Genomic DNA, 14362 nt, shown 5'->3' on the forward strand with positions numbered 1-14362 from the left:
AAAGCTGCATTTTTGTTCCTTTGGTTAATGAATATGAAAACATCATGTCACTTTTCATGTGTCATTTGTTCATGACTATCTGCAGGCAATGCTTCAAATAAGATCTAATGTTTGCCTGTTAAAGCATGTCAAAAAAAGTCAAGATGGAGTTTCCATGGAGTGTATTTACTTTTTTACATCACCAAGTCTAAATAAATGGATAACAGGTCTAACAGGAGATGACTCTACACTCCCTCGGAAAGACAGATGCCTCTTTAAAGCAGGCCTTTCAGCTAAGATCAAGTTTAGTATCTGTTCTCATCCATGTCCAGTAGGGGAGCTCAACAGTGTTTGTGGATAGGATGGGCGTTTGTATAATGCCCCTGCTGGTACAATGGGGGCTCAGAAGGATATTCCTGATGGACAGGGAAGCTGAATAGAGCATGGGCCATGTAAGGTGTGGGTCAGGAGTAATTCCCTGGCATAGAGGGTTCCGAGGGGCCCAGTGCCTCCTGATTCGCATGGCGCTGCCTGGTCTGGTTATAAGCTGGGAAGGCAAAGAGCCGCTGGTATCAAGCACCCTCCAGGTGTGAGATTCTGGGGGTGCTCTTAGTATCACTAAGGGTTTGGGACCTCACTAGGCCATGACACCTCTTGCTTTTTTTCTGCAGTAGGCCTCATAGGCAAGGTCTTTTGACCAAGACTGGGGCAATTTTTGTTTCCAGGCTGCAAGGCCTAACCACTCTGTATTTATATGTGTGTGTTCATTTTTCACTCAGGATGGAGGATATGGATCCTCTGGCCTACCCTGAAGTCTAGGGTGAGGATGTGTGGCCATTTGGTTCCTTCCTTGCATTGGGCGGGTATCTCTTCAGGAGAGCTCCTCACCTAGTACTCAGTGGTAAGCTCTGGCTGATAATGGTGAGAGGAGTCCGCCAGGCCTTTTCAATAGGTTGACCTAAGTGTGCCTTACCCCTGCTAGGAGCCTTGTGCCCCAGGCGGTCAAGAAGAAGTCTTATTTTTTTCCGGAGGTGGACCAGGGACACACTTTTTTGGTTCACCTATTGGAGTTTTCGTTTTTGAACACTCACCACGGGCTTAAAATAAATAAAGTTTAGATGGGATCCCATTCTCTAGTTCCAGTCACGGGACCTAAATCTGGCATTAAGTCGTATAGCCTGACTCTCCTCTGTACCGCAGGTACTGTTTAAGCGAAGTGACACACCATGTTCAGATGCAGGAAGTGGCCCCTTTAGCTGTTCCCCACAACTTCCTAGGTTCTTGGGCATGCCAAGGAAAAACAAATGTCTCTGCTTCCCTACCTCAGTAGCTCAGAGAAGTCACACCGGGTGAGGCAGTGATAGCTGGGCAAGTGATCCACAGCCAGGTAAGAGGCCTTCCACTATCAGAACCTGCATGTGGGCAGCCTGGCAGAAGCCTAATAGCATGCAGTTTCTCCAAAAGACCCAGCTACTGTGGGAAACCCCTCACTGATTGCTACCAGGGTACTGCAGTTCTAGTGGAGTGGTTCCTCGTCTTCAGCCCTTGGATCCCTCCAGCTGTGTACCTGTGCTACCAGAGCTACTCTGGACTTCACTGTGAAGGATGCTGTTTAGGAGTATAAGTGCAAGTAGCTGTGCTCTATAATATTTTACTGCAGACGTTATTCTCAGCTTGACTCACTTGACTTGTTCTAGAGTTTTTATAGTCCAACAAAAAGCCACATCAGCAAGAAAAAAAATCAAACAGCATAGAAACAAGTTCCTAGAGTTGTCCTACAAAAGCTATTTCTAGGTGTGCCAGGCAATACTATCCAGAGAGAAGAAGCCCAAGAAAAAGTGAGATGCCTACAAAATAAATTCATTAAGACTCTCAGATGTTTTTTTAAGGGAGTTTTCGAAGAACGTCAACCACAAATATCTCTGCCACCAGAAGTCAGAAGTGGCTGCCCCCTCCATCATTCCTCCAATACCCCCAGGAGAAACCATGGATCCTGACAATATTATACAGCTCAATGGTCACCCAGCTCAGGTCCACGTTCCCTCTGTGGAGCCCTTTGAACCTCCATTCATTGATGCACCTGAAGACAGAAATCAATTGTCCTGAAAGAGGGGACTGAAAGTCAACTCCTGGTTTGGGAGACCCCCTGTAAAATTTATACAGAATGCATTCTGAAAACTTGCCAAGGACAGCATGCTCAAGGGTGGTGTTTAGTTGGAGTGCAGGCACGGGCCCCTTTTTAATCCCTTTCCAACAGTTGTCTGGGGTCTTGGACACATCTACCGAAGATAAGTTTATATGCTTCCATCCCTCAGCAGTTCAGAGAGGTCAGAGCTGATGAGAGGCCCTCTGTCAGAACTGGCAAGCAGATAGCTAGGTCAGAGCCCAATTGAATGTGGTTTCCACGAAGAACCAGATACTGTGGGGAACACCTCCCTGATTGCTACCAGAGTACTCCAGTTCCTATGGGGTGACTTTTTGTCCCTGGACCTTGGATCCCTGCAGCTGTTCACCAGCATAAGCAGAGCTACCTTGGACTCCACTGTGTTGCATCTGTGAGGATAATCGCAAGTAGCTGTGTTCTGTACTGTTTTACCAAAATAGTTAGTCTCAGCTTGACTCTGCTGTGATAACGTTTAATAGTTTGACATAAAGATGCACATCACGTCCCTGGAGTTGCCTACAACTGCCTATTCCAGTTCTTCCAGTCTATGATATCCAGAGAGAAGGAGCCCAAGAAAACATGAGATGCTTACAGTGACAATCAACAGAATGGACCATAAGGGGGTTTTCAGAGAACCTGTCCAAGTTTGTGGCCACAAATGTCTCTGCCGCCAGAGGTTTAATAGCGGATGCCTCTTGTTTTTCCACTTTTCCTTCAAGGGGAATCCAAGAGAAGACATGGATTCTGACAATAGCTCATGCCTATGCTCCCACTGTCAAGGCCTCTGAACCACCATTCACTGATGCATCTGAAGAGAGAGGCATGTTGCCCTGGAAGATGGAACTGAAACTCAACCACAGAGAACTGGCGTACAAACAGTTAATAGGGAGACATTTCTGTAAAATTCCATGGCTGTGCACTTTGTCCATCCTAAACCTGATTGGCATTACTGCTTCTAACCTTGCACCTGCTTAGTAAGCTACAAGTTACAGTTCTTAGTCTGATCATACGGCCGCTTAACTATTCTGTTACTCTAGTAATAGAGAAGTCTTTACTTTCTAGACCCCAACATCCCACTGAACAGCTGCTAGTCACATGACCCATAGTCATAGGTCTGCCCCACGTTATTTTAGGGCAGACTATGTGTAGACCAGTCTCTCACAACCTTTTGAACCCACAGCAACCCTTGAAATAATTTTCTGGTCTCAGGGAACTCCTGCTAAAAAATACTATATTTACAACTCATGATACATTAGTGTGATGGTCAGTGGGAAGAATGCTCCTTACACTTGTGGACATTGGGAAGAATTACCCCCTTATAGATAGCTAAAAAAGATTAATGGTGTCAGTGGAAACTTATCCGAGAAGCAGAAATTGCTCATTTCTCAAGGAACTCTAGCAAATGTCTGGAGGAACCCTAGATTTCCATGGACCCCTGGTTGACAAAATCCCCGTGTGGACTATCCTACACGTCATAAAAGAACATCCTTGTACATCCATTTCCCTTGACATCCAGACTTCTCATGGGCTATAAATGTCCAGAAAGATTTACTACCTACTTCAAATTTCAAGGTTTATTTTTTTATGATCAACAGATATTAAAGCCATAAAATTATCCAGATCCTCTCTTTAGTAAAGTGGAACTCTAGCTCTTCTTCAATTTTAGCCCTTGTACACACAGTCGGACATTCCGACAACAAAATCCGTCTGATTTTTTTCCGACGGATTTTGTCCGAAACTGGTGTTGCATACACCCGGTTGGATAAAGTTGTCGGAAAATCCAGACGGGACTATGTTCAGCCTAGTAGCCAATAGCTTTGCTCTGGTACTTTGATCTAAGCATGCGTGGCACTTTGTCCGATCGGAAATTCTCTACAATCAGACAAAGTCCGATCGGATCACATTGTCGGAAAAATTTATATCTAGCTCTCAAACTTTGTTGGTCGAACATTCCGACGGAAAAAGTCTGATGTAGCCCACACACAGTCGGATTATCCGACAACATGGTCCGATCGGACCTTTTCCATTGGAATTTCCGACCGTGTGTACAAGGGCTTAGACAGAATGATGGAGGTTTGAAAATGGTGGCAGTTTGTTTTTTATTGCACTTTTAAATACATAAAAAAGGTTTCAATAGAGTTACAAAAACAAACAAAAAATAAAAAAATAAACCACAATTGTTTCCCTTCAAGACAGTAAAGATCCTTTATGGTTATAATTCATGCCTGGGTCAACAGCTTAATTGCTGCCAAAAATAAACCTGAGGACCTTGAGAGTTGTGTAATGATTGATTGGCTCTCCTGGAATGTGGATAGACAACCTGTGAAATATTTAATTCCACTTTGTTTTAAGAGAAAACAAAGATTCAGAGTGCTCAGGGAACACTACAGATACAATGAAGCAGTGTAACCAATCATGGCGGCCAATACTCCCTTATAAATGCGATAACAATGGACTGCGGTCTGGACTTTGTTTTACCTCTTTTCTGAGACGTGTCGTGGCGGTCCATCTACAGCCTTTGGAGATTATTGTGTGGACCACTGCGATTATTACTCAGGACATTATACAGTATATTCATATTTTTAGGTTTCATACATACCTTCTCTAGTAGTGATAGTTATTCTTCGCTTCTGAGCTACCAACTTATAAAGAGACTCTCTTGAAAGCTCATAATAACTGGAAACTCAGAGTGGTTCTCGATATGAATTCTTACGGGCTACATAAGCAATGACAAAATCCAAAATGCTAATGTGTTTCAGCTTACAAAGCCTTCCTTTCTTGGCTTTGTAAGCTGAAACGTGTTAGTATTTTGTATTTGGTGTCATTGCCTATGTAGCTAATAAAAACTCATATCAAGAAGCAGGGCAGGACTTAGGGTGGTGGGGGCCCCTGGGCTTGAGTCCCTTTCAGGCCCTACCTTCTATATGTTACCATATTTATTGGCGTATAACACGCACCCCCAGTTTAGGAGGGAATTTTAAGGAAAAAACTTACATTTAAAAGCCCATCAATGCAGCCTTATCAGTGTCCATCTGCAGCCTTGCCCATCCATCTGCAGCCTTGCCCCAGTGTCATTTGCAGCCTTGTCATTGTAGTCCTGAAGTTTAAAAATGGTGCGGCCAAGATACAGAGTCTTGGGTCCTCTCGGGTCCATGCGGCAGCTCTCGGGTCCTCTCGGCGGCTCTAGGCAGCTCTCGGGTCCTCTCGCAGTCCCAAGCGGAGCCGAGAGTACTCGGCTCAGTTCACAGTCATGGCCAATCCCTGTGTTATGTCCATCATAGGGGGGGACTAGGCGTGACTGAGCGGAGCCGAGTACACTCGGCTATGTATCTCAGTAGGGATCGTGGGGCCCCCTATTGGGAGGGGCCCATGGGCTTGAGCCCAGTCAAGCCCAATGGTAAGTCCAGCCCTGTCAAGAAGCACTCACAGTTGCCCGGCTATTATTAATAAATACTTATGTTCTGGGGAGCGAACACCATAGCCAGAGAACTGGTCTTCTGCCTCTATATCCCAAAAGGTTTGTTCCTTTCTCTTGAAAGCTCACCTGCTGTCCAAGTTTTTTTCTTTTTTTCCAAAAAAAAACGCTGTCCAAGTTTTACTTGCCTTCCCCCCTACTGCTTTGTCAAGGCCTGGAGGATGATGTCGGAGCTTACACACAGTGTTGGGGACATTCCCTCTTCAATCACTTGACATGGTTTGGGCCTGGTAATTGGCCAATTGGGCCTAAGCACTCCATCATGGGTGGTCTCATATTCCAGGAGCACCGATAGAAGTAGTCAAAAGTGAGTAAAAGGTGGGATAAGAGGGCGAGCTTTTAAAAAACATGTCAATTGCTCTGATTGGGCTGTATTTTTGCTTTTTTATATTTATCCAGATGTCTTCAGGATGGTCACGTAACATGCAGGTTCTGCTTCAAATCCTCAGTTCTCATCAGTGATGCAGAGGGAGGCACTGCACTTCGTATAATTAGACTTTGAGCACAGGGTGCCATTGTGATGCCCCCTCAAGGGTGGGTCGATGAAACCCTACACTCCTTTCTTGGAGACCATTAGTTATAGCAATTGAGGGGTTCCCAGTGACCAGATGGATAAGTGCAGCAGCAGGTCAGCCTGACAGAAGGCACAAGCTCACCTGAGGTGTCTAAGCACTAACCGGTGTTCACTAGAGCTTCTGATGGTGGAGATGGGTTTTGGTGCATGTTAGTACCAGTTTGCAGTCCTCTGGATCACCCCACCAAGAGGCGAGCAAGCTGGGGTCTAGCAGCCGATAGAGAAGGTAGGGATCAAACAGAAGCAAAGTCAGTAAACAAGCCAAAGGTCGGTAACTAGTGGTCGCAGGGTGGGATCAAGCAGAAGCATAGTCAGGGAACAAGCCAAGGATCGGTAATGAGTGATAGTGGAGATACGGGTGGCAGTAGGAGTGACAAGAGCGGGATATTATCTGGAGTGAGCACAATAATCTGGCAAACAGGAACCGCAAAGGCATGGCTTGACATAGCAGATTATGGCCGGAGCAAAGGGTTCAAGGTTCAAGAGCAATAAGGTTCAAGTCAAAATTGTTTAAGGAATTGCTCAGGGAGCTGTCCAGCATTCCAGGTGGCTCAGCAAGAGCAGACACAGCAGAGGTCGTAGGTTAAGATTCGGGTCCTGACACAGTATGTCTTCAGTTTTGCGGGTTGAATGACACTGTGCGTAATTCAACATGCAAGACTGAGGACATCTTGTGAGGAGCTGTGCCATAAAATAGGTGACTATCACTGCCAGAATTGCTTTTTTTTATTTTTAAACCCTCGCTTGAGGCTTTGTGTCCATAATTAATTGTATATGGGCTCTGTACCAGAATTAGTATCAAATAGTGGTCTATAGATGCTTTTCTACACTAATAAATGACAAGGGAACGATAGGAATAGGCACTGCCATCTTGCCACACTCTTGAAGCCAGCAAGGGGTCCAAGGCACTTAATATCTTATAAAACACATAGATATTGGATGGAAAAGGGAAACGAATTCGGTAAACTCTCATTATATTCTAATAGGATTTAGTATGCTTTAACCACCATCCCACTAACTGTCACAATGCCTAAAATGGTCTCACTGCTGAGAAATATCTGGCCTTGTATGGGTAACCTACAAGTAAATTGATAGTTTAATAGGATTTTATCTTAACAAGCCTCTGCTACCTTACCATCATCATCTTCCCGTATGGAGTCCAGTTCATCCAGTTCAATGTCCAGGGCAGCCGTGTCCAGATGTTCAGGAAGGAAACATCCATCTGGCGTGTCCGGGGACTGCATGGTGGCCGACACCTGCAATGGCAAGGGAAACAGATGAGGAGAAATATTCACAAAGTATACAATTCACAAAGTATATAACCACCCGATTGCTTCCACACATCCCCACAAGCTTCTCTGCCATGTTTCCTGGGGTCCATGCTCACACCTGTGGACCCAGGGCTGGCATGGCTGGTTCCCCCGGGTAGAGGGGGAGAGAGACCAGCAAAGATCTGTTCGCTCGTCTCTCCTACCCAGTAGGCAGAGGCATAAGTAGAACCTTCAGGGCTCGGTGCAAGAAACCATAAAGGACGCCCCCTCCTGATGACGGTTTGCCAGGTCCCGGTCAAGCATGACCCTGGCAGTTCCGCCACTCGCGTCTGTAGTTTATTTGTTATTTAACTTTTTGTTATTTTTTACCATTATTTTTTTTATTTATTTTTTTACAATTTTATTTATGTCATATTTTGTTAGTAACCCCGTTGGGGGCTTTGATGAAATATCAGGTGTCAAAATAGACCACTGATGTTTTACCTTCTAGACAGAGAAAGGAGATTGAGGACAAGGCCCTCAATCTCCTTCTCTGCAGCTTAAGCTGCACAGAATGAACATGAATAGCTCTGTACAGAGGCTTTATGTTCATTTACAAACTGAAGCATAGTAACCACAGTTTACCAATCTTCAGTTATGAATGGACAGAGTCAGTGATTGGCACGGATCACTGTCTCAATTCATTAAGACAAGGAAGGAGCCGGTAAATGACACATTTACTGACCCCTTCCTTGCTCTCCATACTGACATTCCCCTGCAGGAGCCGGCAGGAGAAGGGAGAGGGGAAGCTGGCAGTGCTGTGGAGGATGGGGGGGCACAGAAGCCCAATCAAAGCAGGAGGTAGAGAGGAGGAGTGGCATGTAGAGAAACCAATCCCCTCCATTTTCATACTGCAGCTACTAAAAGTGACATCCCTTCTATCCAGGTGTACATGGGGCCTCATAGGCGCCCTAGAGCCTGGTTCCCAGGTCGCCATTTGCGAGTCCAGTACGTACGCCCCTGCGTACTGCATCACTTTAGGGTTCAATTGTTGCAACCAAACGGCTCACCTGTAGGGGCTTTTAAAGCATCACCTATAGAAACCGTAGCGTACCAAATTTCGGCACATCATGGCACACACAATTTTAAGGCTTGACATATTGGGTATCTGTTTCCTTGGCACAACCTCTTCCTATAAATTATACTGAAAAATAATAATATAATGGGTCTGTGTGTCCTAACATTAATCTTAGTGTATTTTTTTTTACAGCCCCTCCCATGTTGTACTTCACAGCCCTCTACTGTTCTGGGTGTGTCCATTTACAGTCTGTGTTGGCCCAGCTCCTCTGCCCCCCCCCCCCATCACTTCCCTACATAACTGTCTAGGTAGACGCTGAGGGTGGAAGGAAGTGAAACTTGAGTGACAACTCTGAGTCTGCTGACATCACATCCAAGATGGCGGCAACCAGCAGTCTTTTGGATGTCTACACAAGGGAGGCTTCTAAAAGGTAACTAGCATGCATAAAATGCAATAAATGCACGTAGTCTTAAAAGAAGATTGCTGTAGAAATGAATGGTCTGGTGACAGGGTCCCTTTAAACATATACAATAAGGAACCATGAGTTCCATAGGTTTTAGAGACTGATCACCATAGCGAGCAAAGCTCAGCTTACTAAACGAACCACAAACTATATACAATGTATACAAAATGATAACCTAGTTTATACAAAGTATTTTTAATCTCAATAGCAGATATCAAGGAGGGTATTTATAAATCATTTGTTGCACAAACAAGCGTTAAAAGCTGAATGAAATGTCACCGTAATTTTTCTAAGGGATCAATGCCGGTCTCAACAGCACCACCTAATGGCCAAATTACAGTATGTTTTTTATTGAGGTATTTCAGAAAACGATACCACATTTTGGCCACTAGATGGAGCTGAGCATAGAGACTATTAGAAAAATTTGTGACATTTTGTTCAGATTGCACGAAGGCTTCCGACATTTGTGCAACAAATGTTTTATAAATAAAGCCTTATGTATATAATGAGCACAAAACACAATGAAGGATATGTGTGCCCACCGGGAGGCACGGAACATTTCAAGGAACTATAACATTCTTCAAAACAGATGAGTATTTTTTGGCAAACACGGTTATTTCCCTGTGATAACATTGTTTTTCCTTTTTTTTTTTTTTTTTTTTTCTTTTGGAGGCTTTCCAAGCAGATATCTTTATGCTTAACCACCTCAATACCGGGCACTTTCGCACCTTCCTGCCCAGGCCAATTTTCAGCGCTGTTACTTTTTAAGTGACAATTGCTACACTGTACCCAAACTAATTTTTTATCAATTTTCTTTCCACAAACAGAGCTTTTTTTTGGTGGTATTTGATCGCCTCTGCGGTTTTTATTTTTGGTTAAATGAATAAAAATTATACAATTTTGTCAATAAGTACGTTTTCTCCTTCACTGATAAGCTGCTCTGATGGGCACTGATGGTCACTGACGATGGGCACCGATAGGCGACACTGATAGGCTGCCCTGCTGGGCACTGAAAGGCGGCACTGATGCCTGGCACTGGATTTTACTGATAGGCATCACTGGCAGGCATTTTTCAGTCGCACTGATTGGCAACTGCCTGGGCACTGATTGGTGGCCATCCCTGGTGGTCCTGGCGGTATCCTGGTGGTCCTGGGCGGGATCCGAGAGGGGGCTGCACTGATAATCAATCAGCACAGACCGCCCTGTCAGGAGAGCAGCCGATCGGCTCTCCTCTACTCGTGTCTGTCAGACGCAAGTGAGGAAAAGCCGATCAGCATCTCTTCCTGTTTACACTGTGCTCAGCCGTGATTGGACGTGGCTGATCATGTGGTAAAGAGTCACTGTCAGAGACTTTACCTAGATCGGAGTTGCAGGGTGTCAGACTGACACACCACAACAACGATCGCCGCGATGTGTGCCCCCGGAGGGCATGCAGCGGCTTGATATACCGGCGACGTCATATGATGTCCGGTCAGGATATTGCAAACACTTTGCCGACCTCATATTGCTATATGGCGGGCAGAAAGTGGTTAAAGTGTAGCTTTCCATAACTTGAATCTGCATAACTGAACTCCTGATGTCCAGCATCATGTAGCTTTTTCCTTCCATCCTGACTGTCCCTGACCCACCTCTCATTGGATTTCAGTTCTTTCAGGGGCTCATGAAGGCTCAGTATCACACGTGGGCAGGGGACAAGGGCAAAAGGGATGACTGCGTGTATTGTAGAGCTGGGGGGGGGGGGGGTGCCGCAAGTTCCTTCTACTATAATCTTGACAGGAGTAGTGACAGCGGCATCACTACCTCTGTGAGCCCAACACTGGAAGCGGCGAGGAAAGGAGAAGGAGGAGAGAGCCGGGAAGAGGTGCGACCTGTGCTCTCTCTCCCTCTCCTCATAAGCTTCAACAAAATGAAGGAGTGGGGTGCACAATTGGCATCTTTGTCCTGGGCACTGGATGATCTTGTCCCGGCACTGCACGTGGACATTGCCCAGGGTGGTCTGCATGCAAATACACCCTGCCCAGGAATGCCCAATACTCCAGATTAGTGTCAGAGCTGGGCTCAGCCCTTCCTTCTCTGAGCTGGCCGCTCAGCTGTTGGCTAATTGCCAGCTCCTATCTCTCTGCACAGTTAGTCAGCTGTTGATGATCCTGCTCGTCAGTCCTGCCTACTTAAGCTGTCCAGTCCAGTGGATCTCTGCCTTCACCTTGGTCAACATCACAAGAAACTATCTCCTGCATTCCTGTTTAAAGACTGGCTTTGCTGACATCCCTTCTGGCTCCAGATCCTGCTTGCTGTTCCACTACATTGATCCCTGACTTCTGGCTTGGCTGAATATCTGTTCCGGTTACTGAACTTTGGCTATATTTTGAATAAGTTTTTTCTTTTTACTTTTATTATTAAACAAGTATGATTTAACTGTACTTCTGTCTCAGCCTGATTTCATGGTTTCTGACAATTAGACCCACCTATCAAGGTGTAGCAAGGTCCCAGGCCTGCTTTAGTCCAATGAGAACCTCCAGAGCCAAGAGCTGCTGACATCCTTCCATACAGAGTGGGTTGTAAAGCATGGTGGGTGTAATGCAAGATAAAGTAATGGGCGCCAGACGCTTCTTGAATGCAAAGAGATTTTGGGAGAGAGGGTTAGGGCTAGGACTCCCTTAGGTAGTTGCAAGGTTAATTTGGTAGACTCCAAGACTTCTACAGGTAGACAGCCACGCAGGGAAAGACATCCAGCAAGACACCACATGGGTAGGAGTGCTGTCTCCTATGGCAACAGTCTTAGAACAGTTCCTGACACTTTACTTTTATACAATCACTCCTTGTAGACTCTCAGCCCACTGAGCTCCCAGTCTCTCTCTCACTAGACTTGCTGATTCACTGCCACCGAATCCCTTGAGCTCTTCCAATCTTAATATCTTCCTTAAGCGCCACCCCCACCTCTCTGCTGGGTTCCTGGCTTGGCACTGCCGATACTTATCAAGTGTCACCCCGCTGGCCTGCACAGTCCGACTTGACACACAAGGCTGCTCTGCAAGCGTCACCTCCGCTGGCTGGGTCCCTGGCTTGGCACTTGCTGAAGTTTCCCAATTGTTCACCATCCCCATCTGGTGAGAATAATGCTCCGGACTTGCTTCAGCTACTCGCTGTGGTCCCTGGTAATAAGGTGGTTGGTCCTTTAGTGGCAACAGCTTCCCCTCTACCTCCAAACACGACAGGTTCTGCGGACGGCAATTTGGGTGGAGGAACCTGACTGAGTCCTGGCCTCAACCTGATAGAACACCTTTGGGATGAATTAGAGCAGAGACTGCGAGCCAGGCCTTCTCATCCAACATCAGTACCTGACCTCACAAATGCGCTTCTGGAAGAATGGTCAAACATTCCCATAGACACACTCCTAAACCTTGTGGACGGCCTTCCCAGAAGAGTTGAAGCTGTTATAGCTGCAAAGGGTGGGCCAACTCAATATTGAACCCTACAGACTAAGACTGGGATGCCATTAAAGTTCATGTGCGTGTAAAGGCAGGTGTCCCAATACTTTTGGCAATATAGTGTATATCCCAGGGTGTATTCTTTTTATACTATGTGAAATTCAGCAGGAGGATGTTGTACTTTCTATAGTTGGCGAGGGCCGAGCTAGACTTCATGGTGATGAGCCCTCAGGTGGTGGCAGCTTTGGTTGGACTGGCCCTTTAAGAGAGTAGAGGTCCTGGCTGAGCAGCGGGCATTCAATCGGAAGATCTGCAGAGTTCTAGAATTACCGTCAGAGCTTTGTACTGAAACCACAGGGAGTGCCCGGCTCAGCCACGCCAGTCAGAAAAAATGATTCATAAAGAGAAGTCTGAGCGATGGCAGGATGCCACGGCCCGGCTTTTCCAAGCAGCACTAAGTGATCACACCGCAGGCCAGACATGTAGGGAGGCTGACAGCAGAATCCTTCATGCTGATCTCGGTTCTTTATGTACCAGCAAAGGGGGTTATATATATTCAAGATCAAAAAACGGAGCGCTTAACCGCTTCAGCCCTGGAAGATTTTACCCCCTTCCTGACCAGAGCACTTTTTGCGATTCGGCACTGCGCTGCTTTAGCTGACAATTGCGTGGTCATGTGATGTTGCACCCAAACAAAATTGACATCCTTTTTTCACACAAATAGAGCTTTCTTTTGGTGGTATTTGATCACCCCTGCGGTTTTTATTTTTTGCGTTATAAACAAAAAAAAAATAAATAAAAAAAAGAGCGAAAAGTTTGAAAAAAATAAAAAAATAAAAAAAAACGCAATATTTTTTATTTTTTGCTATAAAAAAAATCACCCAAAAATATTTAAAAAAAAGAACATTTTTTTTTCCTCAGTTTAGGCCGATACGTATTCTTTTACATATTTTTGATAGGAAAAAATTATATATATATAAAAAAAAAAAAAAAAAAAAAAAAAAAAAAAATCGCAATAAACGTATATCGATTGGTTTGCGCAAAAGTTATAGCGTCTACAAAATAGGAGATTGTTTTATGGCATTTTAATTATTTTTCTTTTTTTTTTTTAATTAGTAATGGCAGCAATCTGCGATTTTTAATCGGGACTGCGACATTATGGCGGACACATCGGATACTTTTAAAAATGTCACTGGTAGTGAAGGGGTTATGAAGGGGTTAACCACTAGGGGGAGCGATCAAAGGGTTAATGTGTTCCCTATTGTGTGTTCTAACTGAAGCGGGGAGGGGACTGTGTGATGATAGATCGCTGTTCATACTCTGCATGAACAAATGATCTGTCTGTTCTCCCCTCAGAGAACCGGAAACTGTGTGTTTACACACATACAGATCCCGGTTCTCCGTGTGCCCCAGGTGATCGCTGGAGCCCGGCGGTGATCTCGACTCGCATCGGCTCCGGGGGTGAGCAGGAGGCGCGCACAGGCACCCCCGTCGTTTTGCCCAGCTGTGCCATTCTGCCGCAGCACAACTGCGGTGGATGGTCAGCAAGTGATTAAAGTGGACCTGTCAGTAACATTAAGTGAATGAATGAATCCCTGGCATCACCTGCAAAGTAGGGGAAAGAAACAAAATCCATTTGTAGTAAAAAGCAGCACACATTACACATGGCAAGGCGTACATTTAACCCTTTAATCACCCCTAGATGTTAACCCCTTCCCAGGCAGTGTCATTAGTACAGTGACAGTGCATAGTATCGCCGTATCAAATGTCACTGGTGTCATTTATAGTCAGTTCACACAAAAGTGTCAGTTAGTGTCAGATTGCTCACAGTCACATTTTAAGTCAGTCAATGATTGCCGCTATTGCTAGTTTTAAAAATAAAATACAAATTTCAGTAAATATTCCACAGTTTGTAGATACTATAACTTTCACACAAACCAATCAATATACA

The 14362-nt window shown here is 45.2% G+C and overlaps 1 protein-coding gene across 3 annotated transcripts in view; it reads right to left on the bottom strand.

The window, feature by feature from the left end:
* PLD2 (phospholipase D2) overlaps positions 1-14362 on the bottom strand; it is a 111150-nt gene that overhangs the window by 63022 nt on the left and 33766 nt on the right. For all 3 annotated transcript variants that reach the window (XM_077470723.1, XM_077470722.1, XM_077470721.1), the window contains exon 2: positions 7328-7448. In XM_077470723.1, coding sequence (XP_077326849.1) covers positions 7328-7436 — 109 coding nt within the window. In that variant the 5' untranslated portion in view covers positions 7437-7448. The remainder of the gene's footprint in view (positions 1-7327; positions 7449-14362) is intronic.

This window comes from Lithobates pipiens, unplaced genomic scaffold, assembly GCF_037356315.1.
Source record: "Lithobates pipiens isolate NorthernLeopardFrog02 unplaced genomic scaffold, aLitPip1_a1.2 Scaffold_8, whole genome shotgun sequence".
Classification (NCBI taxonomy): Eukaryota; Metazoa; Chordata; class Amphibia; order Anura; family Ranidae; genus Lithobates; species Lithobates pipiens.